The sequence below is a fragment of the Cucurbita pepo genome, chromosome LG11 (assembly GCF_002806865.2).
Source record: "Cucurbita pepo subsp. pepo cultivar mu-cu-16 chromosome LG11, ASM280686v2, whole genome shotgun sequence".
Classification (NCBI taxonomy): domain Eukaryota; kingdom Viridiplantae; phylum Streptophyta; class Magnoliopsida; order Cucurbitales; family Cucurbitaceae; genus Cucurbita; species Cucurbita pepo.
The window spans coordinates 1,427,583-1,453,703 of record NC_036648.1 but is presented as its reverse complement, the minus strand read 5'-3'; the positions used below and the strand labels follow the sequence as shown (position 1 = coordinate 1,453,703).

Sequence of the window (26,121 nt, the reverse complement as noted above, 5' to 3'; positions counted from 1 at the left end):
TTCTGTAACGACCCAGATCCACCACTAGTAGATATTGTCATCTTTGTCCTTTCTCTTTTGTGCTTCCCCTCAAGGCTTTAAAACGCGTATGCTAGGAGAAGGTTTCCACACCCGGTGGTTTGTTCTCCTCCCCAACCAATGTGGGACATCACATTTTCCCTAGTAGACGCGTTGTAAAACCGTAAAGCTGACAACGATACGTAATCAGCCAAAGCGAACAACTTTACCATTAAAGAACATGTTTTTTTTTTTAGGTTTTTGATTTGTATAAATATATATATATATTGGTGGTTGGTATATGTAGATTTTATTTTTGAAAAAAAAAAAGTCCAAATATTAAAATTATTTAGCTTGGGAAATTGAAATTGGGAACTAACATGGTTGATGGACAATCCCACATGAGTAGGGTAATCATTCAACCATATATATATATATATATATATATATATATATATATATGTATATGTATATATATATATATATCATGTTCACATGCCAATTTTTGACATATATACCAATATCACTAATGCCTTTAAATTATTTAATACAATATTCAATAATTGTTTATATATATTTTTAATGCACTTTTATAAACTTATCTTGTCTCAAAAGTTAATAATTATGTAATTAATTAATGATGTTTAGCATGTGAGTTTAACATAATCCAAGATCCAAACAAATTCAAAACAAAAATTACTTATACATATGCCAAAGTACAGATCATATGCTGTCTCCTTCAAGTTCATAAAGGGCATTTTTGTACTTTCACACCAAATCCATCGACTAATAAACTTCTTACTCGAGCGAGCTTATAAGGGTGTGAAAACTTCTCTCTTAGTAGACGTGTTTTAAAATTGTGAGACTGACAGCGATACATAACGAGCCAAAGTAGATATATCTGCTCACGGTGAGCTTAAACTGTTACAAATTGTATCAGAGCCAGACACTGGGTGATGTGCCGGCGAAAACGTTGGCCCTCGAAAGGGTAGATTGTGAGATCTTACATTGGATGGTGAGGGGAACGAAAATTGTAGAAACTTGTTCCTAGTATACACGTTTTAAAATTGTGAGGCTGACGATGAGAAAGTCTATGGTAGTTAACATGATTTGCTAATTAATTAGATCCATTGCTTTTAATTACAGTTATTAAGGAAAATTATATGGTTTTAAGTCACTTTCATGCACATGGCCTCTTCCTTAAACTCCTCAAATTAGCCATTAATGTCTGTGTTTGACTTATTGTATATATATAAATAAATAAATTACTATTAAATGTGAACTCGATATTTGGTAGGAAAACTCGTTTGACTTTACAAATGATATATATTAGAAAAATTAAATATAATTTGGTCAAATACGTACATGTTAGGACAATTAAGTCTGATAGCTTCATTCAATTAAAACGGTCTATTTTACTTTATTTAAAAATAAATATTTAGTTTTTCGAGCAAATATTTTTTATTAAGTTGATGATGAATCTGAGCGGTTAAAAGAGCTAGTCTTGATAACTGGAGTATTGATAGGAATATCGGGACCTCTCCATCAGTAAAGTCACGAGTTCTCTTTGAAACCCCCTTGAATCTCACCGGTGAATATTTGAAACAAAAAGCTAGCCAGTTAGCTAGGTGTCTATCTTGCTTAGACATTAGATCGCTCGTGTCTGCCCCCATAGCAGCACAGGCTTGCTAGCTCCTCTCGAGAAAAGAAATATGAATCTAAGAACCGAGACGAAAAACCTAAATTTGATGAGGATGCTTCCTTGCTCATGTACATTTACATGTGTGCCAATGTTGGTTGTTTGGATAAGACCATTGGGAAGATCAAAGAACCCTAGCAATTACACAGAGACACTGAAGTTTAAAAGGTTGTGGATGTCAGAATTCACACATGTTTGCAAAACTATTCACTCCCTTCCAAGCATGTCGATTCGAGATGCTCGAGATCAAATTTTGCTTCTCGTTTAGGCAACGACATGCTTCAACGCTTGCCACTTGTCGATAGTATATGTAATACATACACGAGCTTGTTATTTGACTGATTCATGAACTTTTTTACTCATGAATACCTACTCTTTTAGGTGTCGTTTATAGCTCAACATCACTCGAGTTCATATCGATCAACTTTTAGATACATATTTAATGGCTATCACTCCGACTTGTTGAATTGAACACCACCATAACTACTAAGAAATTCCACGTCTTGATAAAGAAATTAATTTTTTTTTTTTAAATTTTAGATACCAAGTACATTGATTCCACCCATTCACTCCCAGATAAGGCGGAACTAGGATTTATGGTATGAAAACAAAAATCATAATTCTATCTATGACACGTTAGGGTATGCATAATAGTAAGCTAAGAACCCGACCATGACAAACATTTCCAATGCGTTGGCTGTTGTTATGATTATTTAAAGGACAAGACAACTATTTTCACTCTAGACGGGAGGGCTAGTGGACACGGAGCAAAGGGCAAAAAAGTCCAAGTTGAAAAGAAAGGCAATACATCTAACAAAACTAACCGAAGCCCACATTAGGAAATAGGTTTAGTCTTTCATAGACGAATAATTTAACTAAACCATTAGTTGAGCTAGCTCGATTTTGATCTATCAGGTCAAATCAAGTCATAAAATGCATCATGAGGATCGTATCCAAAAGACTTACGGTGAAGAACGAGTTACATCCCTGACCTCCCCAAGCTCGAATCCATCCCGAAAAAATTGATTCGAAAATCTGCATGAGTTGTAATTATTTCTCAGTTTATTCACTTAAAGAGTTTGATTATGATTATTAAGCCTAAAAGGGGGAAAAAAAAACATGTTTTGTTGTGGTGTCGGTCAGCTGAAAAGCACTTCCAGGCTTGCCTTCTTTACAGAACGACAGACAGGACAACATTCCAGAAAAGCTTCACAGTACTTGCACGAACAGAGATGTCTACAAGGCAGAAAAAGCACACATGGATTCCTGTTTCTGCAGCTCTTGCAGCAGCTCAAACTGCCACTGCCGCCATTTTCGCCTCCTTCCTCTGTTTTTTCCTCTGCTTCTGGGTAATGTGATTCTGCATCTTCGCCGCCATTATCACTGTTTTTTCCCATAATTTGTCTCTCATTAGCTTCTTCCAGCTTGCTTCGAAGCCTTATAACAATGGCTTCTTGTGAATTAGCCATTCTTTGCCATTTCTCCTTCTCGGTCTCTGTTTTTTTTAGCCTTTCTTCGAGCTTCCTCCCTGTTCTAATGGCGACTGCTAAATTCTCTTCCTTTTCCCTCATGACCCTCCACCCTTCTCTTTCTACTTTGCTTAATAATGCTTTCATTTCCTCCTTCCTCTGTTCTTCTATTGCTTTTCTTAGCTTTTCCTTCTGCATTTACACTCAATCAAGCTAGTTTATTAGGGAATATAAAACAGAGAAGGTACTAGAAACTGGGTTTTGCGGGCTTGCCTGAAAGTGGAGGAGGAGGTCGATCTCTTGGTTCTGCAGCTCGAGCTCGGAATTCAAAGCCGCCATGGATGAGGAAGAAACAGAGGATAGAGAGGAAGAAGAAGATGGCGGCGGTGGCGGCGGCGGCGGCGACTGAAAAGCTCTAGAATGGAAATGGAACTGGGTTTGTTGAGGATTGAGATGGTCGAGGAAATTAGGAAATGGAGGAAAACTTCTATGTTGAAACGTGAAATTCTCCGAACAAAACCCAGATGGAGCAGCCATGTTTCTGAGCTAAAACGACATGAAACAGGGGATGGATGATGCTGGGAAAAGAGGAGGCTGTGGGAGGGTTACATAAATAATGATTTCTTTGAGGACTAAATGGAAATAAGTGATTTGAAAGAACAGAAGAAATTGTCCGTTTAGTTATGGGGAAAACTGAATATTAATAGAATAACCCCTCTCTTTTTAATTATCAATAAATATATTTATTAAATTACAACTTTAATTTTTGTAATTTGTAATTACCTAACTATTTAGTCTTAAATGATAAATTTTTAAATTTTTTATTTTGTATTTTTATCTTAATATTTTTTATAATTTATAAATTTACTAGATACAAAAAAACACGAGGACGGGTGAAAAGGAGAAGTGCCCGGTCCCAACAGAGAGAACTATTAACGACTCGTAAATTAGGAACCGGAATTCAAAATCTATTTTATTTTTTTCTAAATGCTTAAATTTGTAGAAGCCAATTTGACATAAATATTAAATTTAAAAAATAAAAAAGTGTTTATTAAATTTGATGTGGATTAAAACGACAGCGTTTTGAAGGAATTCGAAACATCGAACTTGGTATACGCGCTTCTAGTTTCTTTGCCACGTGGGTGTGTTTCCAGCCACACAATCTCTTTCCCTGCCAATTTTATTTTTGTTTTTTCAATCAAAAGTATTTTTAATATTTCCTATAATTTATAAAATACGTTGAATTTTAATTTAATTTATATTATTAGTTTATTATTTTTCTAACATTTTTTATTTTAACAATTTTGCAAATTAATAATTACAATGAATTTTAATATTTATTAAGATAGATCAAATCTAGTTATCTGAAATTATATACAATTTACGAGACTCAAACGATATTTTAATATTTTAAAATTTTTAGACAAACCTTAAATATTACTTTTATTGATAAGTTTTTATATGGTAATTACAAATGTAATTCATTTTATTTGATTCGATAAATGATTTACCGGCTTTAAAATTGGATAATGTTTTTATTTTCTAATAAAAAATATTGATATTTTTCTATATTTCTGTTTATTTATAAAAAAAAAATAAATGTTTAGGTCCCATGTATCTACCTATATTCCTATTAAAAGTCGAATTTCCAGAGTGGCATATTTGCCCACGTGCTTAGATGAAATACCCACGTGCTAAGTAGGACCCATTCAAAACGATGGGATGCCCTGCCATTTCCAAGTTATCCGACGTGTCGTTTCTCAACCAAAAGTAGCAGTTCAATGGTGTCTTTTTGTGCAATAAGTTTTCCACGTGTCAAAATAGAGTTCTATATCATTCCTAATTTTTATTATTTGTAATATATCAATTTTGAGGCTGAAATTATTCATTAAAAATTCTTTGAAATTAATAATTAAAATTTCTCATGAGAAATTCGATCTCTCTGTAAAATAAAAAAGGGCCAAAATATTGGTTAATGATATATTTAATTAAAGGTAATAAATAACTCATTAATTTATATTAAATTTCTATTTATTAATTATAAATTATTTATATAATTAATTTTTATTATCATTAAATCATACATCTAATTATTATTATATTGTACTTGCTTTATTGGTTGGCTTTCATTTAATAGGAACTTGATTAGTATCACTTATAATTTAATTAACTTGCACCTTAAGCTTGGATATATACGATTATTAGTTTTGGTAGAGAAATTCAACAATCAATTTTGTTAATTAAGACTTAATTATGTGCAAAGCTTTTTTTAATTAAATTAGTGAGTTATGACATAATTTAATTATTGCTTGTTAAAATATTTGGATTTGCAGTGAAACTTAAATACATCATTCAAAATTGATTGGATGCATTTAGAGAAAAACAAAATTCGTGAGATAATAAATATTTAGTAGGCTAGGGGCCTAATACATACAAAATTGAAAATTTGAAAAATAGAAAACTTAATTTTAGTATAAGGGTATGGAAACCTCTCCAGCATACACGTTTGAAAATCGTGGGACTGAGGACGATACATAACGAGCTAAAGCAGACAATATTTGCTAGCGGTGGGTTTGGGCTGTTACAACAAGTTACTTCCATGAGCTCTTCTAGCCTATATATTCCCAGCACTGGAACGTTCCCTACCTCATTGGTTCTTTTGAGCTGTTAGACTCAATATTTCATTCCATTCACTTCGAGATCATGAGATAAACCTCTGGCACATAACTAAGGGAGCCATTGAAAGGTGTTGAAGCCTGAAAATGACAACTATCCACTAACCACAATAGTCAGATCTCAGCAAGGAAAATGTTGCTAAATTTAGGCCACCCCAACCAAGACCTAAATGGCAACCTAATTTAGTAGGTTATAATTGAGGGAATATCTCCTCAGCCAGAACACAGAGGACCAACCTTCAAGCTATTTATGACCACCAACACAAGTGAATAAGGACAGTTTCTAAGGTGGTGATATCACTTTCCACCTTCTAAAGTTGGAGTTGAGTAGCAGAATAAGAAGTATGGGAAGTATTAAAGAGGAGGGTAAAGGCATATCATGGAGTTTGAGATCTTAAAGCTGTTCTAACCTACAGCTTATGGCTATTTTTACGGTGAATTCTTTTAGGATGTGTGTATGTTTTATCTACTATTTGGTTCACCGAGTAATGCCTTTCAGCCTATAAGAGACAAGACACCAAATTCAGACCCTTCAATCATCTGAAATGACAAGAGAAATCCTATATTGTCTGATATTTTTCTATAACCTAGCAAGACATTGAGTAATATTGACAAACAAAAACTATAAATTGTACTAACTTACGGAATCAATCCTTGCAGATTCTCCCACAGCTTTCTCCATTCTAGTATACCATTCACCAACTCTTGTATGTTGTACCATATCTTTTCCAGATTGAAGGTATCGGATCGGTCTCAAGACACCAAAGACAGCAAGATCAGCTAAATTAGGATTTGATCCACCTATTCAGAGACAAATATGTAGTAAAATGGAACTGTTCTCTTACCTTTAACTTATTTTCAACTGAACAGAATCGTGAATGAAGTTAAGCATATCGAGGAACCGACGGTCTTTCAGGGCATCCACCCATGTTTCGGCAGCTCCGTATAAGGCTTTGCATTCATCGGTGATGTTATGTTTCTCTTTCAATTTCTTGGAAGCAAACTACATGGCTGTAGCCCCGCCATACTTTGCTATTATCCTTTGTGCGAAAGTAAAATTTCCTGCACCAAATTGAAGTTATGCAGACAAGTCAAGCACTCATGAAAATATTCCATTACTTAAGAAAAATGATTCCAGCTTAAGAAGCTTTCTTCTGCATGTAATAATAGGATAAAAGTAAGGAAGATTACAAAGTGAATATGTAGTTACAACATTGAGATAGGACTGAAGATATATAAACTTAGCAGTTAACATGTAACGATCAAAACCTACCGCTAACAGATATTGTCTTCTTTGGACTTTAGATTGTGAGATCTCACATTGGTTGGAAAGGGGAACGAAGCATTCCTTATAAGGGGGTGGGAAACCTCTCCTAGCAGACGCATTTTAAAAAGATTGAGGGGAAGTCCGAAATGGAAAGCCCAAAGAGAACAATATCTGCTAGCGGTGAGCTTGGACTGTTACATAACACCCTGAGACTACTTCAACTCTGTCCCAAAAGCATTGACGCACAATTCTCAGCATACAGCTATATAGAACTGCAATCTTACAAATGGTGGAGTCTTGATGACTGCCAACATGTATGATTACAGAAAATTGAGACTCTATGCATGTACTAGATACACATTTCTAAGCCATATCAACCTGCTGCTGAACATAGCATTTTAGAGACCATTGCTCATCCAATCACTATATTCTCTAATTTCAAATCTAGCTCTCTAGTTCTTTTGCTTTAACTCTGCAATCGATAAACACAAAAAATAGAAAAATAAACATATAAACATTTTGTTGGATCAAGCCTATGTCTAAATGAGCATAAAAATCAGTTCCCCCACTGTCATGGCCCATACGTGTCCCATACGCGTTGGATGATGAAAGTCCCACGTCGGCTAATTTAGGGAATGATCATGGGTTTATGATCAAGGAAAACTCTCTCCATTGGTATGAGGCCTTTTGGGGAAGCCTAAAGCAAAGTCATGAGAGCTTATGCTCAAAGTGGAGAATATCATACAATTGTGGAGAATAGTGTTCATCTAACAATACGAACACAATGTTCGTATGAGTTGAAATTTACCTATTTCAACATAATAAGAAAGTGAAAATTCAATTTTATAATTTTGAAACTAACAACCCCCAGCTAATATATAATTCAATGTGATAAGACAAGATAACAACTAATTTGGGAAATAAACAATAAAAAATATGGTAAAATATGATAAAACTATGCGATAAAGCCAGCTAAAATAGTTCATAAAATGGTCTACTATCATACCATGTGAGGTTATATAATTGAAAGACTCAAGAGCCTCTTTGTAATTTCTGTATATGTTTGGCGATAAAACATGCACCAGGTGATTGTCCACCCACCTACACGGAAAGACATGCTCATCCATCAGTCACATATGCTTACACAGAAATGATGAAATAACAAATTAGTCGGTCAAAATTCTGTAACAGCCCAAGCTCAAGCCTACCATAAGTAGATATTATCCTCTTTAGACTTTCCTTTTAAGGGTTTCCTCTTCACGAGCTTCCCTCAAGGTTTTAAAACACGTCTTTTACAGAGAGATTTCCACACCCTTATAAGGTATGCTTCGTTCCTCTCTTCAACCATTCCCCTCTTTAACCAATGTGGGATCTCATAATCCAAATCATTGGGGGCCAGCGTCCTCACTAGCACACTACCCAATATCTGGTTCTGATATCATTTGTAACAGTCTAACCCTACCACTAGCAGATATTGTCCTCTATGGGTTTTCCCTTCAAGGGCTTCCCCTCAAGGTTTTAAAACACGTCTTTTAGGGAGAGGTTTTCACACCCTTATAAGGAATGTTTCGTTCCCCTCTCAAACCAATGTTGAATCTTACAAATTCTTTGGTAGGAAAGACTTTGTTTGCCTCGAAAATCTAATGGGTCCATAGAAAAGCTGCTAGAAAAAGAAAAATGTACAGAGCCTTGAGATGTATAAAGGTATACCCAAGCCATTTCCTCTCTTCTTCTGAGATCGAGGCAGAGTTCTCAGGATGAATTCTTTGGTACAGCTTATCAATTATATCTGTACAATCAAAACAGGCCAATTATTAGAACTACTCTAATTGAAAACATTGCAACATGACCAAAGAAAAAATTATAATCTCCATTTTTCCTAGTGATTTCGGATCAGAACGAACCTGTAGAATCTACCATCTGCACACCATCAACCATCAGAATTGGCACCTTCTTGTACTCAGACCACTTAATTTCCTTCTTGAAGGTAGGATTCACCTCCACAAATTTATAAGGAACGTTGTAATAGTCCAAGAAGGCTGAGAGGAAAAGAAGTTTAACAGAAATTCTAAGAACCAAGAAAGGAAGAGATGCAATAGAATTGAAACTTCACAACAAGAATTCTAGCTTAAGCTCAAAGTTTGATTCATTCAAGTTAATGAATGATCTAATGTCCATTCCCATAAACACGTGAGAAATTGCTTCTCATCCACATAATTATCAAACCTAAATAATAGTTGTTCATTTCAATCCACCTAGAACTTCATATTCTGAAAATTCCTCTACGATGTTAGGTTAAATACCTTTAACTTCGTTGCAGAACGGGCAAGCCTCGTACTGATAGAGAACCACATCCTTGGGTACGAACGAGGGACGCGATGAGTCACTAACCACATCTTGAGCCAAAGATGAAGAGGCCACAGAGATGCATCGAGCATTTCCAGCAACTTTCCGAACAGAAGAAGGATAATACAAACCAAATTGATTCGATCCTTGCGAGAAACGCCGAATATTCGATCCAGTACACGTTCAGTGCACTGCCGATTGGCGGAGGACCCACCGATAAGTGGTGGCGGTAACGGCATCACCACTTACAATTCGGTTGAGTACATGCACTCCTTCAATCCTTCGCATGGCAACCAAGATCACACTGGAAGTCGGATTCCCTTGCAGGGGTTTGGAAAGGAGGAATTGGTATGATTCCGGCCGTTGATGTAAGGATGGTGCACAGTATTACGATGATTCGCGAAGCAGTAGATTACATCTCGTCGGAACTTTCCTACTTGCGTATGGGAACGCGTCAAACAGCCCGCTCCATACAATTGAATTTCCCAAAAAGCCCTTTAAAAATCTCAAATTTTCTTTTTTCTTTAAAGGAAAAATCATTTTTACAATTTTACTGATAATTGTCATAAATTGTTTTAATTGATAAATTTCAATATTTAACAAATTATTAGAAAATTTAAAAAATAAATTTAAATGAAAGAAATTAAAATTTTAATTAATTGAAGACATAAATTGCATTAATTTATTTTTAAAAAAATTCCAAATCTAACTTATAATTGATAAAATTCCATTATTATCAATTAAAAGTTAAAAACATGATAAAAGGCGTAAAAAAGCTACAAATTTCCGGAAGAAGAACGGGAAGGGTAAAATAGGTATTTACAGTCGAAAGGCGGTAGATCGGCTCTATAAATAAAGTGCCTCCCCCATTTTCGAAGCCGCGTTAGAGTCATTTAGGTTTTCCAATTTGCCGCTCCAAAGAAGTCTTCTTCATTCTCCGCTAGGGTTTTCATCGCTATACCGTCTCTTCTGTTTTTCTCAAATCTGAACTGCGATTCTCCTTTTTCTTTCAAATCTTCGCCGAACCCTCCCCATAATAGACACAGATGTCTCGTTGTTTTCCTTACCCACCTCCTGGTTACGTGAGGAAGGTGGCTAGGACCGAGGCGGCCTTGATCGAATCGATTAAGGTTTGTTTGAGCTATTTGGTTGGTTTTGATAATGTATGCTGAATTCAATTGTGTTCTGATTCCAATTGATTGCGAAATCTTCTTGGAATTGTAACTATTTGGATAGGGGTATATCTATAATCAGGAACGGCTTTTTTTTTCCTCTAATTTTTGCGACGATGGGGGAAGAATGGATTTGGGTTCTCTTGTTACGATGTGCGAGATTTTTTGTACCCTAATAATTGGATTCTGATTTTGGATTATTTGGAGTTCAGAGTGTGTAGATGGTGGTTTGGGGTTCTGATAGTTGCATGTCGTACAACTCGTTCTTAGATCTTGTATGGATGTTCGGCCTTTGGATCTCGTCATGGTTTTCTAAGTGCCCTTAAACTCCGTTCCTTTTGCTTTCAAATGGATTGTTCTCTACAATTTTAAAAGGAAGATATTTAGGGTTTCCCGTAAGCTAATTAACATGAACCCTTATTTGGGAATTTTTCGCACAGACCTTCTTTGACCCGATATCCTTAGCCATTTTAATACACGATTTGAATGTACGTATTTGCTACTTCGAATTTATGATTATCTGTGTCCAGATGAAATACTCCTTTACTACAGGAATATCTACCCTTTTGAAGGGTTGCATTTTATTAGTAAGGCATGGTTGACATGTTTGGTGCTTGCGTCGTCTACTCTGTTTTAAATGGTTATTCTGGTGCGTTATAGCTCCAATCTGAAAGACGACAGCACAAGACTGATAGCAAGAAAGAGAAAAGTAAGCACAAGAAAGAAAAGAGCAAGGACAGGAAACACAAAAGCAAAGAACGTAAGGAAAGTAAGGAAAAATCTTCTCGTAGCCGCGACTTGAATGATCAGAAACAGAAGGCATGCGTAAAAGAGGTCAAGGATCGTCTAGAGGGAACCAAGGTTGAAGCAGAACAATTAGAAAAGAGTGGTCTCACTGAAGAGCATGGACAACCAGTATGGCCTCACAGTCCTGGCTACTTGTCTGATGGAACTCAGATCAACCAAAAGAGGAAAAGGGATGATTCATTACAGCCTGATGAAGGTTGTAAACCTGGTGTGTTCTCTTTATAGATAATAGTCTCACTTATGAAATAAATTCTCTTGGCCACATGAACAAACGCTAATATGTTATTGATTTCAAACAGGAAAAGTAATTCGGATCAAACTGGCTTCTTCACTAAGCCAGCAAGAGAATTCATCAGCTGGCAGTGAACAGATGTGTTCTGTATCTGGTCGTGATTGTTCTCGTGATCAAAAGAGTGATGAAAACAGCTCAGTTCGGCGATCAACTTGCTTTGCTAATTCTGAAACGGCCCTTGCTGTCAAGGATTGCACATCTTCTAAACCTAAGATCAAAGACCCTCCTCCGCATGCTGTCAAGGATCGCACTTCTTCTAAACCTAAGATCAAAGACCCTTCTCCGCATGCTGTCAAGGAAATTAGCTCACTAGGTAATGTTATGTCATTACCACGCACCAGAAGCCCTGTCGAATCTGCTTATGAGGCCTTGTTTGAGAAGTGGGTACCACCTCCACTTCAGTTGGAGCAACAAATGGATGATGAAGAATGGCTCTTCCGAACCGAAAAGCAAGATGGACGAAGTACAAAGACCAATGAAGCCTTCAGTTCTGTCCCCAGCTGTAGAAGTTCCAGTCTGTGGCCGAGAGGACAATATCTTGCCGATGCCGATGTTTATTCATTGCCTTACACGATCCCATATTGATTTTGAATTCTTTACTCGCAGAGATGTGTACAGCCAGTAGGAACAATAGTCTTGGCGTTATAATTGTTTTAGAATCAAATATAATTGACATTCAATTTTGTTCTCTCCTGTGAGACAATGAACAGGCATGCTTTGGGGATGGTGATGCAAGTGTAAATTCTTAGTGTTGATTCTATATATAGCAGCTTTTGCCTTAAAGATTTTGTTCATATCCATTTGTTTATGCCAAGAACATAGCGATCCATCAATTCTTGAAAGTTCAAAACTATAATTTTATCGCATTTTGAGAACATTGGTTGTAAATTTATTGGGAAAGGTTGAAGATTCAATTTATGTTTGACACGAGCTTTCAAAGGAATGGAAATAGACAATATAATGTTAGGAGTACTAAACCATGTTCATGTTCATGCCCAGGGAGCAGTTCTTTTAGGTATCTCATTAATACATGAACAAATTCAAACAGAGAAATTGGGGGGTTAGCAATGTTGGTGGTCATCGCTAACAAACAGATTGCAAAATAAGAAACAAACATCATCCATCACTGTTCTATTTGCATCTTGGAATGTCAGCTTGGGGCCGTATCCTTGGGATGACATGGGATTAAAGATATGCTGAGAAAAAGGCGAGTACATATGAAGTTGTCGTTCCTTCGGCACGAGCAAAAGCATATTCCTTCCGCGATCATAACACCGAACAGACACTCTGCGACTTCTTCTTCTTCTTCTTGGACTTTGGCGGCTGGAGCACCACTTTAATGGCTGCATCGAACACTGCTTTCACATTCTGCAACAACAAACCATCCAACATAATCCTTCAATTAAGTGTGCACTCATACCCAAACCAAAAACAGATGGGTATCTATCATCATCATGCCTGCTGGGTTTTTGAACTGCACTCAATGTATGCTGGGGCTCCGATAGTTTTTGTCAACTCCTCTCCCTACAGTCAGTAAATAACACAGCATATTCAACCAAAAATCGCCTTCGTACATGTGCTAATGAATGTAGCTATGAAGGTATTTATTTACCTGAACAGTGGTAATGGGCACCGCACCAGGGTGGTCTACAAAGAACTGCTTGTCATCCCGAAGATCTAAGAACGAAACGCAGTGAGGTGAATTGCAAGATTATACACTTATGTGATGACAATGATGATACTTACATCGCACATAAGGAAGGTGGAGAATTTGAACCTATGATCTCTTAGAGAAAGTAGTGATGTTTTAACTCAGTTATTCTCATATTGGATGGATGGATGGATACGACTCTTGAGAAAAAAAATTCTTTCAACACGAAGAACTTGTGGATGGATGGATGCACACATCTCGGGCTGGCTTTTCAACTTGCTTCAACTAGGGAATGGCATGCAATGTGAAGGAAACGCTCTCGCTAACTTACAAAGGGTGGTGTTGAGGATCAGGATCAACTAACTATCTTGAAAGTCAGAACTAACCCACTACTCTACCTGATGCATCACTCTACTAAAGCTGACTTCAAAACGAATAAATAATTCTTACCAAGTTTAGTTCCAACAAGAACTATTGGAACACCAGGTGCATAATGTCTCAATTCAGGAATCCACTGTGTGAAAATGTAAAAAGGGTCATCGGCAAAGGTATAATTTTAGCATATAAACAGTTAATATCGAGCTAGCTAGCATAATAATCGATTTCATCTACAGCTTGCTACCTTCTTGGCAACATTTTCATAGCTGGCCTTGCTTATGAGAGAGAAAGCAAGAATAAAAACATCAGCACCTCGATAGCTCAGTGGTCTTAATCTATTGTAATCCTCTTGACCTGTTCAAAAGAGTAACTTCAAATCCCTTCTAAACATTAAATAAAATGATCTAATAGGCTATTGGGCGGAGAAATTAGAACTCTCATCATGTGGTTACCAGCAGTATCCCATAATCCTAGGTTGACCGTGTTCCCATCAACCACCACATTGGCACTGAAATTGTCAAAAACGGTAGGCACGTAGTCCTGCAAATTAAGCGTTAACGGGTGCATTGTTATCCAAAAACGCGCATTTCGGACAGAAATTCAACCCCACAAGCTCCAATCAAGGCTTAAAACACACCAAACAATTTTCAGATACGAATTATTCGAGTAATATAATGTATCATCATCATCCAAGCTCGCTTAAATGCTTTAAAACAATAATATACACGAAACAACAGTCTTCGAAAAAAAGAAATCCGGAAATTTAATCCTTCTTTTTGCTCCCATTGAAATCATGCCATGAAAAACTAAAAAAGGCAACGAAATAGGCTTGGCTAAAGGAATAATCAAGAACATTTCCTTCTTAAATATCCTACAAAGTAGAAAACCATTATTATTTCCTTCTTCCCGTGGTTCTTCCACAAGATCCAATAAAACTTTCTAACAACAAGCAAGCGAGGAATAAGAATGATGTTATCGAAAATCAAAACACACTCCAGACCTCAAAATTGCAGGAAAACATAACAAACGAAAAGAAAGAAACAAAGAAACTCACCGTGGGGAAAGTGTTGCTCGTATACGAAATCAACATACAGGTTTTACCCACGGCACCATCACCAACCGTTACGCACTTTATAAACCTGGACGCACTCATCTCGAAGCACCAGATCCGAAACACGAAAACTACAATGCCTCGTTCGAAGTGGGCGTTCCCTTTCTCTCCTCCCTCAGAATCGATCGTTCATCAGGGCCAGCAAAAAGAAAGAGAAAATCAGAAAATCAACAGTAATCCATCGAGGATATTGAAGATAGAGAGGAATCAAAGAGAGTGGAGGATCTGAATTCTTGAAAAGGGAGGAAAATGGGGAATGCAGAGTGGAGAGATCCCAAATTGCAGGAGCAGAGAGAAAGAGAGAAAGATGGGAGGAAAATGGGGTTATTTTGAAAGAAATGAAATGCGGTTGAAGCGCTCGCCCGCCTTCCCCACCTTCTGCCACCAATCCCTTCCCCTCTACCACAAATAACCCACTTTCTCTCTCTCTCTCTCTCTCTCTCTTAATTATATAATTTTCTTTTTATTATTTACTCCACTCACAAAAATAATATGATTCCTAAAAATAAATCTTTAAATATTAATTTTTTATTTTACTTTTTAAATTCTTATAATAATTAATTTTAAACAAAATTCGGGGAGGAAAATAGCAGCTCGACTCTCTACCCCGGCCCACATATGGATTTTTGATCGAGCCCCCTGTTGTACTAATGTCTATATCCCACATCGCTCGTAGCCCGACTAGCCTACTAGTGCTAGTGGGAATTCTCCCATTCCACTTGAATGGGGAAGGTATCCACGCCCTTGGTGTTTTGTTCTCCTCCCCAACCAACACGTGAGACATCACAATCCACCTCCATTCGGGGCCCAGCGTCCTCGCTAGCACTCTTCCTTCCTCCAATCGACGTGGGACCACCCTCAAATCCACCTCTTTGGGGCCAGCGTTCTTACTAGCACACCGTCTCGTGTCTACCTACCTTTGGGGAACAGTGAGAAGGCTGACACATCGTCGGGTGTCTGACTCTGATACCATTTGTAACAACCCAGGCCCAGAGCCCTTTCGGGCTTCCCTTCAAGACTTTAAAACTCGTTTTCTAGGAGAAGGTTTCAACACCCTTATAAATGGTGGGTTGTTTTCCTCTCCAACTAATGTGGAACATTACAGTCGTACGGATTAAAATAATTAACAAATTTATGATTTTAATGACCAACATAAATATTTTATATTAATAAAATAAAAACACTCTTATAAATGGTGGGTTGTTCTCCTCCCTAACTTAACTTCCTAACTAACATGGGACATTACAGTTTATATAATAAAAGTACGTATCATAATAACTAACAAATTTATGATTTTAGTGACTAACATAAATATTTTATATTAATAAAATAAAATATAGCAATTTTAAAAATACGATGATTAAGAAAGGTTTAATATTGTTAATTCCATCGTAGTCACTTATTTGTTATTTTATGATTTTATTTTAAAATTTTAAAATTATTATTATAATTATGTTTACTTATTTTTATTTAATTATTATCATTATTGAAAAATGAATGGAACGTGGCCAGCATAAGGTGGTAGAATGGACGTGCGTTTCTTGATATAAATAAATATTTTATTTTTTAAATCCATTCGAAAACCAATTATTAACATTTTTCATACCAAAAATAAAAATAAAAAAACATTAATTCTTCCCCTCAATAATTAAAACTATCTTAAAGTTAAACCCGCTTATAAATAATTTGTTTGGTTGAATTTTCTCTATTTCTTAAATTATTAATCAATTTTAAAAAATATATAAAAAATAATAATATGCAAAGCATAGTAGTCTTCAATTTATTTATTATAATATGTTCTAAAAACAATGAATATTAAAATAAACAACAAAGTATTTTTAATTAGTGTTGAATATAAAAAAAAAAAAAAAAAAAAAAAAAACTTTTTATCCTCTCGGTTTATTAATTTGAGTTTTTACACAATATTTTAATATTTGACACATCAGCTTTCACGAGAGATCAGTAATGGAAAATTGACATCATGGACCAAAATGTTACTAAACTCATACATCTATCATTAAAATGTGAGATCGCACGTGGATTTGAGAAGGAAACGAATTATTCTTTATAAGAATGTAAAAACATCTCCCTACCAAACATGTTTTAAAATCGTGACACTGATGACGAAATGTAACGAACAAAAATGAACAATATCTGCTAATGGTGATATTTATCTGTTACAAATGATATCAGAGATGTTGGCCACCGGAGACGGATTGTGATATCATAATTCATAAAATAATTTTTATTTAAAAATGTAGTATTAATAATCAATTATTAAAGTTGAAAGTAAAATATGTATATATTAATACACGAAAGGCAAAATAGATATTTAAATATTCTCCCAATAAAGACAAAATTTTAATGGAAATTAAAACTGTAATTGAATATTATTTTATGGTAAAGGATAAGGAAAATAAGGTATCATGTGTGAAAATACAGAAAAGGACAAAAGGAAAGGGAATGAGTCAGCAAATTGAATCGCGCTGATTGCGCGGAACCACTCACGTGACTCACAAACGGCGCTTCGGAATTCGGGATCCTCCCCACGTGCCAATAAATATTATTTTTATTTTTTTGTTGTATTTATTTATTTATTTGTTTTTATTTTGAGTATATAGATTCGCTCTTTAAATAGTTTGGGGAATTTTTGTTCTCCATGTACAGCCAAACACAAATAAACGTAATTATTATAATTAATTATGTTTAATTAAAAAATAATTAAATATATTGGAAAAATATTTTATAGAAATACGAAGGGAAATAATCAAGTGCAAGTGGTTCCAATAGGCCCGGCCCAATAATGGCATTTTCGAAAATAACGTAAAATTCTGTTTTATGAAGAAAAAATAAAATAAAATAAAAAAGAAAACGAATGCTAAACCCTACTCGGCGCCTTCTCTTCCCGGGGACTCTGATTTTCAGACCCATCGTTTTTTCTGGCCGGATCGTCACTCACCGCCGCTGCCGCTGCCTCCGCCGCCGATCGCTGTAGCTGTTCTCTAAATCCCGTCCCGACAAGTCGTCTCTAGGTAAATAGTTAACCATCTTCGTTGTTTCTCTTCTATCAATGTCGACTGAAATTGGTTGCGATTATTTTGATTGGGAGTCTGGGAGTATGGTTCGTATTTTCGCGCGGTTCGGTAGGTCTCCACACATTCGGTTAGGTCCCAGAGATGAATGGGCGAACCCAACGGAACCAATTTCCAGTGCAATTTCCGGAGGGTTTAAGCTTCCAAAACCATATTGTTTTCGTTCTGCTTTAGCAAGTTTTACTTTAAGGTCGATTGTTTATCCATATGTCCGCCCAGCTCAGCTATCTTTGGCTATCCACCGTTTTCTTCCACTGGTAGCTCGCCCCTTTTCGACAATAAATCTGGGGAAGCTCTTTCTTGGGCTTGATTAAATTGTGCTTACTAATTCTTATGAGGACCCCCCTTGTGGTTTCAGCTGCAATTTTTCTTTTTATATTCTTTTTCGTTTGGAGTTTTAGCCTTGTTTTGGTCTCTTATTTGTTGTAATTGAACTTCTTATAATTGTTCTAACTATTTTTTTTATGAACACTGTTTGTCAGAAGCGCTTGGGGAAGCAGCAAGGCCATTTATGGCTTATTCTCGTGGACATGACTTCTTGTTTTGCAACTTGTGTGGAACCATGTTGTCATTCAGCTCAACGAAATATGTCGAGTGTCCTTTGTGCAAGTCTAGACGAAGTGCAAAAGGTGAACATACACATCGGAGTTAATCTTATTCACTTTTAGTTTTTCATTTTGGGTAATTTAAACATTCGAACACACATTACTTATATGAATGAGTTCTTAATTTGTAGTCTAGTTCATTTTTTCTTCATGTTTATGTAGCTAAAAATGTGAAAAACATGATTTATTTTTTCATTTTCTTTCTCAAGTTTCTATTTTCCTTTTTAATCTTTTTACTAGAACTGAGTTGTGCAGGTTGGTTTTTCTTTAATCTATCAACTTAAATTTAAGATGATTTTGGTAGTATAATTTTTATTCCGCTCACAAACGTTTATCAAGAATTTTATAAGGGCCGATAGTTAAGGAGGATTATGGGTCCTATTGTCTTACACCTCCTTGGCTTCGTTCTCCTTTGCCATAAAGGTTATAAGTCTCGGTTATATTCACACCAAGAATTCCTTTCTTCGAGAAGCCTAGATTGTTGACATGGTATCATGCTCGAGAGAGAGAATATCCCAAGTTTTCGTGAAGAACTATGGAAAAACCATCTGGACCCGTAGCTTGGCCTTGACTAAGACTAGAAATAGCCCTTGGAACTTTATGCTAAATAAAAGCCTGCGGCATATGTTATTCGGCTGTAGTGATAGAATTCCAACACAGACCGTGGAAGATTGTGTGGTCCTCTCAGAAAAACTTAGTGTGGTAGACTGCTGGGGTTCTGACAATTGGATCCCTCAAATTCATAAGGAAGCTGACTGGTGTAGGTGAATGAATAGGCTGAATTGATCATGATTTTGAAAGCTTGTTCTTCAAACTATCAGATGGACCTTCGAAATTTTGGTTTGATTTCAAACCAAATGTAGTAATAGACTAATAACAATGAAGGCTGCGTGTGAAAAATGTTTCTTTAGATTTGGCAGATGGAACCTCTGCCTTCTCATACCTGAGCTAGCTTACAATTACATGAAGAAATTGTAATTACAATTACCTGAGTTATCTGAGAGTTCTTTCAAATGAAATCAATGATTTCTTGACCACAATTACATGAAGAAAGTGAGATAGCTATAACAATGTCTGTGGAACCAAGTACTAAGTACTAACAGCTAACCAGAGACTGAAAATTATAGAACTCATTACAATTCTCAGGCTGGTTAGTCTTATGCAAAGGCCCAAGTGCCATCATGATTTCCCTGAATATTATTCTATGCATCTTGAAATTGGTTTTCTGAAGGATATATATATCAAATCATTTTAGAATTTGTGGGCTTTGCTTTATTTTTAATCGTTTTGTTGAAAGAACTATGCATCTTATCATCTTTGCATATTGAAATTGAAAGTATTGGAGTCCCAATCTTTCTTTTCATGATTTGAGGCATCGAAGTTGTGCAAATGCAGTTGAGAAGCTTTTCCTTAAATATTTCATGCACTCTTTTAGTAAATATCTCTAACCTGCGTGTTGTGGGCTTATTTCAGAGATCGTCGGCAGAGAAATAAGTTACACAGTTACTGCTGAGGTATGCCTTTTGAAGCATAAACATTATCATCCCCATGCTTGTTCTATTTCTAGCTCTAAGACATCCCAGCAACATGTCATTCCTATGCTTTTGAACTCTAGGATACTCGAAAATTTGCTAAGATTGTTTCTGGATGAATTTACCTATATGATGATTCTCTACGCTCGGCAAATCAATAAGCCTACCTAACCCCCAAAATTCATATTGGGTCGATATCCTCTAGCGGTGAAAATTTTTAGTATAAGCAAAAGTTCATATGATCTTGATAAGACCCCTTCTATTTGATTGCCAGACATCCAAGAAATGATGTAGTTTTTGAAATCTTCGTGTGAACGATTTGCAGGAAATTAGAAAGCAGTTGGGAATTTCATTGATTGATGAAGAGAAAATGCAGCTATCAAAGGTAGTAGGAGAAAAGAAGTGTATGGTATAAGTATTCTGCTTGAAACGTGTAAGTAGTAGGCACTAATATGAAGCTGCCATGTTTGACAGGAAAGGAGGAGATGTGAGAAATGTGGGAATGATGAAGCTTGGTTTGAGAGCAGACAGGTACTTTTCATACCAACTCATAAGCCCACGCCCTTTAGGCTTTCTCTTTTATTCCCATTAGAAAGAGTCCCAAGTTTGAGTGTGGTTTCAATAAAAATGCAGATGAGATCGGCTGATGAAGGGCAGACCACCTTTTATACGTGCACCAAGTGCCATCATCAGACCAGAGAGAATTGATCCTCCACATAACATTATAAAATATGTATGTTTCACCATAGTTCGTCTTTTATTCTTTAGGGAGCAGCAAAGTCCTTGAGTTAGGATAGCTCTTAACGCATTCCAAAAGCTTAAACGTGGCGAATTTTGTTCATTACGACGATCTCGCTCTAGATGAAGTATAATTTTATTTTTAGTTTTCTGTTTACCAAGTATGCTTAATCTTTTTTTTTTTTTTTTTTGGGNTTTTCTTTTTTGCGTTGGTCGATGCTAAATTTACCCTGATAAGTTTAAGTTTTTTATGAATCGACATTAAGTATTTGAGGAAGTTGAGAAAACTCAAAGCTTTGAAGGTCTACTTGTTCGAGGGCTCAAAGGGTATAATATACTTGTTCGAAGGCTCAAAGGGTATATACTTGTTCAAAGGCTCAAAGGGTATATACTTGTTCGAAGGCTCAAAGGGTATACTTGTTCGGAGGCTCAAAGGGTATACTTGTTCGGAGGCTCAAAGGGTATACTTGTTTGAGGGCTACCTGAATGCCCTGCAAGTGATTATTATCCTTTGAGTTTGCTCAACTTCCTTCAACCCTTCGATAAAAGTCCTCGTTGCTTGGACCTTCTTGATCACAAATCCCTTCCTTCCCGCATCTTTGTGGATGGATTTCAACGAGATGTTCATACAAGGGGAGTTGTTCAAGTGTTCTAAAGGAGTTGGGCTTTTTGAGGGTGTCGAATTAATGTGAGTTGTTATTTGGTTTGAAGGCTCCAAAAGGAGTTAAAGAGCCTCACAATCAAAGGGAGGTTATTTATTCGAGTGTTTCAGAGTCGAGTTAAGAAAATAATTGTTAGAGTCTCGTATTAGCTAATTAACAAAATATAAAATATATATGTAAACATAAAGCAAACTAATGTACTACCTTCTTTATTGGACTTACACGAACCCTAATTGCTATGATAAACATAAAGCAATCTCCTTAGACCAAAAAATGCAGGCGGAGATTCCAGGACTTGGTTTGTGCACCTCCATTTTCATAAAAACCAAGGAGGTGATCATCAAACCCTTACAAAAACAGGAACAAAAATTAGCCGGAAAGTTAAAACTAAACCACTAATTATACTACAATTCTTCATCGGAGGCGCAATAATCGCCTGAGGTTGTCGGTTGCTCCGGCATCCACTCCGGCGGCCTCCACATTACAACTCACCTCCCGCCTGAGATTAAATTTCGGAAGCGGAACGCTACTCGGTGGCGGCGAAACGCCGAACCCTGACCCCGAAAATTCTGTCTCAAAACTCCGGCCACCTTCTCTCGGTGGCGCCGACGACCGTAATCCTAAAACTCTCCATAAATCTTTAGGTACGTGGCTCGGCTCCGGCCCCAGTCGATTCGTGGAATCAACGATCATAAACTCCGCCGTCGATTTCAACGCCGGAGGCCCTCTACTTCGTTTAATTGGTTTTGATTTCTTTGGGGTAAGAGATTGATCTCTGGATTTCGTACCCTTTGGGCGGCACGACGGCGGGGCCCCGACTGCCGTAGGGGGAAACGGACGGCGGGGCAGAGGGAGAAGAGGCGGTTGCTGGTGGTGGCGGTGACTATAATTTGGGACGGCCGGCGGAGGGACGTTGAGAAGACCGTCGTGGACGGTGGCTGGAGAGAAATTACAGGACTTTAAACTGCGAGATCTCTCAGCAGAAAATGGAATCAAAACTGCCTCCATTGCTACACTTCACAAAGATCTGAACCTGAAAAATTCAAAACTCTATCAAACACACAAGATCAACAAGCTACAGTTACACAGAAAAAACAAAAAAACAGAGTCCCAATTGAAATTAAAACTTCTGAAATTTACAACAAAGTCGCAAAAAGATTGAATTTTGTGAAGAATTTCGTATGGATTTGAACAAACAAAAACTGGGATTTCTTGTAAAACATAAAAAAAACACAACCCAGAATCGAAAAAGTCAAAAAAACATATATTTGAATGGATATTATGGGATTTTCAGCAACCCATTTACAGAGGATTTAAGGGAGTCTTTGTTAGAGAAGATTTAATGGGTTTTTTGCTTCGGATTCATCTCTTTATAGAGCTTTGATGTTTCTTGGAAGGCAACGGCTACTTTTTTTTTAATTATGTTAATTTGGAGATATTTTTATTTAGCATTGGAAAATGGGGAATTAACGACAGGATTTGCAGAGCCACCGTCTAGGTCGGTTACCGTCCGTTTGATTATTGCCGTTGATTATAGCCGTTGGACCCAATCTGACCGTTGATCTCATCTTCATCATCCTCGGTTTCTCAATTTTTTTTTTGCATAGGTATTTTCTACGACATTGTGGGACCCATATATTTCCTTTAAATTAGTTTTCTTTTATATTTATTTTAATATTTACATTCTCCAAATTAACCTTTAAAAAAAAAACTATCCTTCTCCTTTTCTGTGTCCTTTTTGGTCATTTTACAAGTTCTTTTTCCTATTTTACATAAAAAATTTACCTAAAAGTAAAACCTAATTTCAATTTTTTTATCCAACTCAGTAATTTTAAAATTATAAATTTACCCTTTTTAATTTTACCATTTTTAAAATTAACAGATTTACACGCCATAAAATATAAATTTTTAGATCAAGAGCCTTGAGTTTTGACCTAATCTATGAGAATCTTCTTTTAATGAATAAAATGGAAAGATTTTTTTAATATAATAAAAAAAACGGATAAATTAGTAAATTTAAAAGTTTTGAAACTTTGCTAATTAGAGTCTTAAAGTTACAACATTTTATAATAGGTAAGAAAAAAAAGAAAAGGTAATATATTATTCAATTGAACCTACTTACATCACTTTTCTTATGCATGAAGGATGCTATAAATAATGCCCGTCACGTCGTTGAATGTGATTCAATACGCATCGATAAGCCTACGAACCTACGATCCTTGTTGTACAATTTCACTACACGAGCATTGACATGTAAGCTTTTAAATAATTTCTCGAGTACTCGAGAGGAGCGGGACGGGTTCCACGTAGGAATGTAAAGTTTATTAGCATATGCAAGGGCGGTGGGTCCCATCCGCCCATGGTTTCAATTATTAGTTTCTATTTCTCTTTTTTTATTTTATTATTACACATATATTTGTTTATGGACACGTGAAGTCACGCGCTCCCTAAAGAAGATCACCAACTTTGGAGTGTGACTTTGTTGGGCTGAAAGTGGAGTGGGCCCAGGCCCACTATGCATTTGTAATGTAGCCCATAAAGCAAATAATTGCTAATAATGGAACCTTTAAAAATGGGAGCATACTTCCAAAATTCCAACTCAAAGTGGTTGAAGCAGATGGTGACCACTCCGTCACTCACACGTGGCAGACACTATTACTTCTGCTTTTTATTTTCTTTTTCTTATTTTCCAATGCTTTTTATTTTTCTTTATTTTTTATTTTTTATTTTTATTTTTCCCCCTCTGTCCCACAATTAAATTCCTTATTATCCAAAAGGGATAATCTTAATTGTCTTTATTATTATTATTATTATTATTATTATTGTCTTAATTTTTAAATTCAATCCATTTTTATTAATTATCATTTTTCTCAACTTATTTTTTTCAAAAAATATATATAAATTAAACAACAATAATTTATATTGATGGACGGGGAAGAAATGCATTTTTTTAATATAGTCCTTATTGTTGAGTAACGGTTTTTCGAGCTAGGTTTTCTAGAACCACATTATTCCGAGCATACATAGACAATGAAAAAGGGGCAGACAACACTATAAATGAAGGAGTCTGACCACATAGACTTGACACATTTTTTTTTAACGGACTAAAATCGGATCTACATGACTAGAATAAGAGAAATATAGTAATTATGACGTGACAACATTTTTTTAAGCTATAGTAATAATAAAAATAAAAGTTATAAAAATAAATAAAGCATAAATTATGAGTTTGGAAAAAAAAAGTTAAAAAGAAAATTGGGAATTAAATAAAGAAAAATAGGTACAAAAAGTGAACTCAAGGGCATTTACATAATTTCACTCATTATAAAATTAAAAAAAAATACAAAATAAAAAACTAATATTCAAACCCATCCATTAATTAATATAAGAGGTCAATTAGAAAGGGGATAAATTAAAAATAAAAAAAAAATGGATGGAAAAATAAAACAACCACCAGAAGTTATAAAATTACATATTTAACCTTTTTTAGATTAAAAAAAAAAACGTTAAAAGAAAAGGACATATTTTTCGTTAATAACTGTGTGGCCCAACAAATATCATTATTTATATTATAGTCACAAATTATTAATCTCGTCCATTCTACTTGTCGGCAAGAAGATTGCAGATTCGGACAAAATCGTAATTTGAGCGTCCACCACACGACGTGTCGTCAACGTTTATGATCAATGTGCACCATAAACTACCCATACTTTTATCAGATTAATTTATTTAAAAAATAATGAAGATATTTTTAATTATTTAAAATAAGATCACCCATAGTAAATGTCAAAATATATAAACTATCGTCCACGTGTCCTAACATGGTTTGATTGTGGTAGGGAAAAAGACATTATATCATTTGTTTAATTATTTAATTACTAATTTATTAATTCTTTAGTTTTTTTTTTTTAATTTTCTTTTATGATATCTATACTTCTTTAATTTTAATCATATAGGGACTTTATTATTAATGTTTTAAAATTCTCAAATTTAACATTTATGTATTAAATTGGGGTAAAAACCACCCTTAAATTAATAAATTAATTCATATTTTTAAAGATTTAAATGCTTTATTAATACAAATACCAATTTATTGTTTTAAATTAAGGGTAGAATTGAATTTTTTTAAATATTAAGGATGAATTTGAAAAATACATAAATGATTAGGGACGATTTTGAATATTTAGCCCCTGTATGGTAAAAAAAATATACATATCATGTAATCGGGCACGACTCTTATTTTGCAAGATCTAGGAACTTTCATCATTTTTTTGTTTGACACTCCTTTTTGAAACGGTCATAAAATGCAAATAGAAAGCCGACAATGGAACCTTTATGTCAGTCGAACGAAAATTGGTCGAGAGTGGAACAATTTTTAGGTGCTGGTTGCCAATCATACATGTCAAAACCATTGAATTTGAACATTTCGCACAATAGTGTCGAAAAGTATCAGTTTTTTCACATGCATGCTTCAAACGTTCAATTGGGGTTTCAATTTTAAGTACGTACGTACACTGCAATAGGCTCTTTTTCTTCGAAATTCAAATCCGAGTATAGAATATGACTTTAATACCCCTTATAAAGACCGAGAGTCAACTAAACAAGAAAGAAAGGATTTTTTTTTTTTT

The 26,121-nt window shown here is 35.5% G+C and overlaps 5 protein-coding genes and 1 pseudogene across 6 annotated transcripts; 2 read left to right on the top strand and 4 right to left on the bottom strand.

Annotated features, from left to right (window-relative positions):
- Positions 1-2,738: 2,738 nt before the first annotated feature.
- On the bottom strand, positions 2,739-3,816 carry LOC111805933 (probable BOI-related E3 ubiquitin-protein ligase 2). Its single transcript, XM_023691233.1, has 2 exons — positions 3,439-3,816; positions 2,739-3,357 (listed from the first exon to the last, which is right to left on the bottom strand). The coding sequence occupies exons 1-2, from the start codon at positions 3,700-3,702 to the stop codon at positions 2,836-2,838; spliced, it is 786 nt and encodes a 261-aa protein (XP_023547001.1). The 5' UTR covers positions 3,703-3,816; the 3' UTR covers positions 2,739-2,835.
- A 1,831-nt stretch (positions 3,817-5,647) lies between these two features.
- Positions 5,648-9,636, bottom strand: LOC111806199 (annotated as a pseudogene).
- Positions 9,637-10,341: 705 nt separating this feature from the next.
- LOC111805212 (serine/threonine-protein kinase PRP4 homolog) lies at positions 10,342-12,507 on the top strand. Of its 2 annotated transcripts, none has more exons than XM_023690156.1 (3): positions 10,342-10,583; positions 11,286-11,628; positions 11,732-12,507. In XM_023690156.1, the coding sequence occupies exons 1-3, from the start codon at positions 10,500-10,502 to the stop codon at positions 12,307-12,309; spliced, it is 1,005 nt and encodes a 334-aa protein (XP_023545924.1). In that variant the 5' UTR covers positions 10,342-10,499; the 3' UTR covers positions 12,310-12,507. The 2 variants fall into 2 exon arrangements, with proteins under 2 accessions (XP_023545924.1, XP_023545923.1); XM_023690155.1 differs by having other exon boundaries at positions 11,286-11,640.
- A 149-nt stretch (positions 12,508-12,656) lies between these two features.
- On the bottom strand, positions 12,657-15,280 carry LOC111805213 (rac-like GTP-binding protein RHO1). The gene is made up of 7 exons (XM_023690157.1): positions 14,808-15,280; positions 14,206-14,293; positions 13,998-14,107; positions 13,826-13,889; positions 13,337-13,401; positions 13,183-13,248; positions 12,657-13,092 (listed from the first exon to the last, which is right to left on the bottom strand). The coding sequence occupies exons 1-7, from the start codon at positions 14,904-14,906 to the stop codon at positions 12,991-12,993; spliced, it is 594 nt and encodes a 197-aa protein (XP_023545925.1). The 5' UTR covers positions 14,907-15,280; the 3' UTR covers positions 12,657-12,990.
- Positions 15,281-17,735: 2,455 nt separating this feature from the next.
- Positions 17,736-21,019, top strand: LOC111805811 (DNA-directed RNA polymerase I subunit RPA12-like). Its single transcript, XM_023691046.1, has 6 exons — positions 17,736-17,896; positions 18,439-18,585; positions 20,035-20,075; positions 20,419-20,478; positions 20,568-20,624; positions 20,727-21,019. Exons 2-6 carry the CDS (start codon positions 18,468-18,470, stop codon positions 20,799-20,801), a joined length of 351 nt encoding a protein of 116 aa, XP_023546814.1. The 5' UTR covers positions 17,736-17,896; positions 18,439-18,467; the 3' UTR covers positions 20,802-21,019.
- Positions 21,020-21,670: 651 nt separating this feature from the next.
- On the bottom strand, positions 21,671-22,911 carry LOC111805810 (proline-rich receptor-like protein kinase PERK2). The gene has a single exon (XM_023691045.1). It carries the CDS (start codon positions 22,499-22,501, stop codon positions 21,908-21,910), a length of 594 nt encoding a protein of 197 aa, XP_023546813.1. The 5' UTR covers positions 22,502-22,911; the 3' UTR covers positions 21,671-21,907.
- Positions 22,912-26,121: the final 3,210 nt, after the last annotated feature.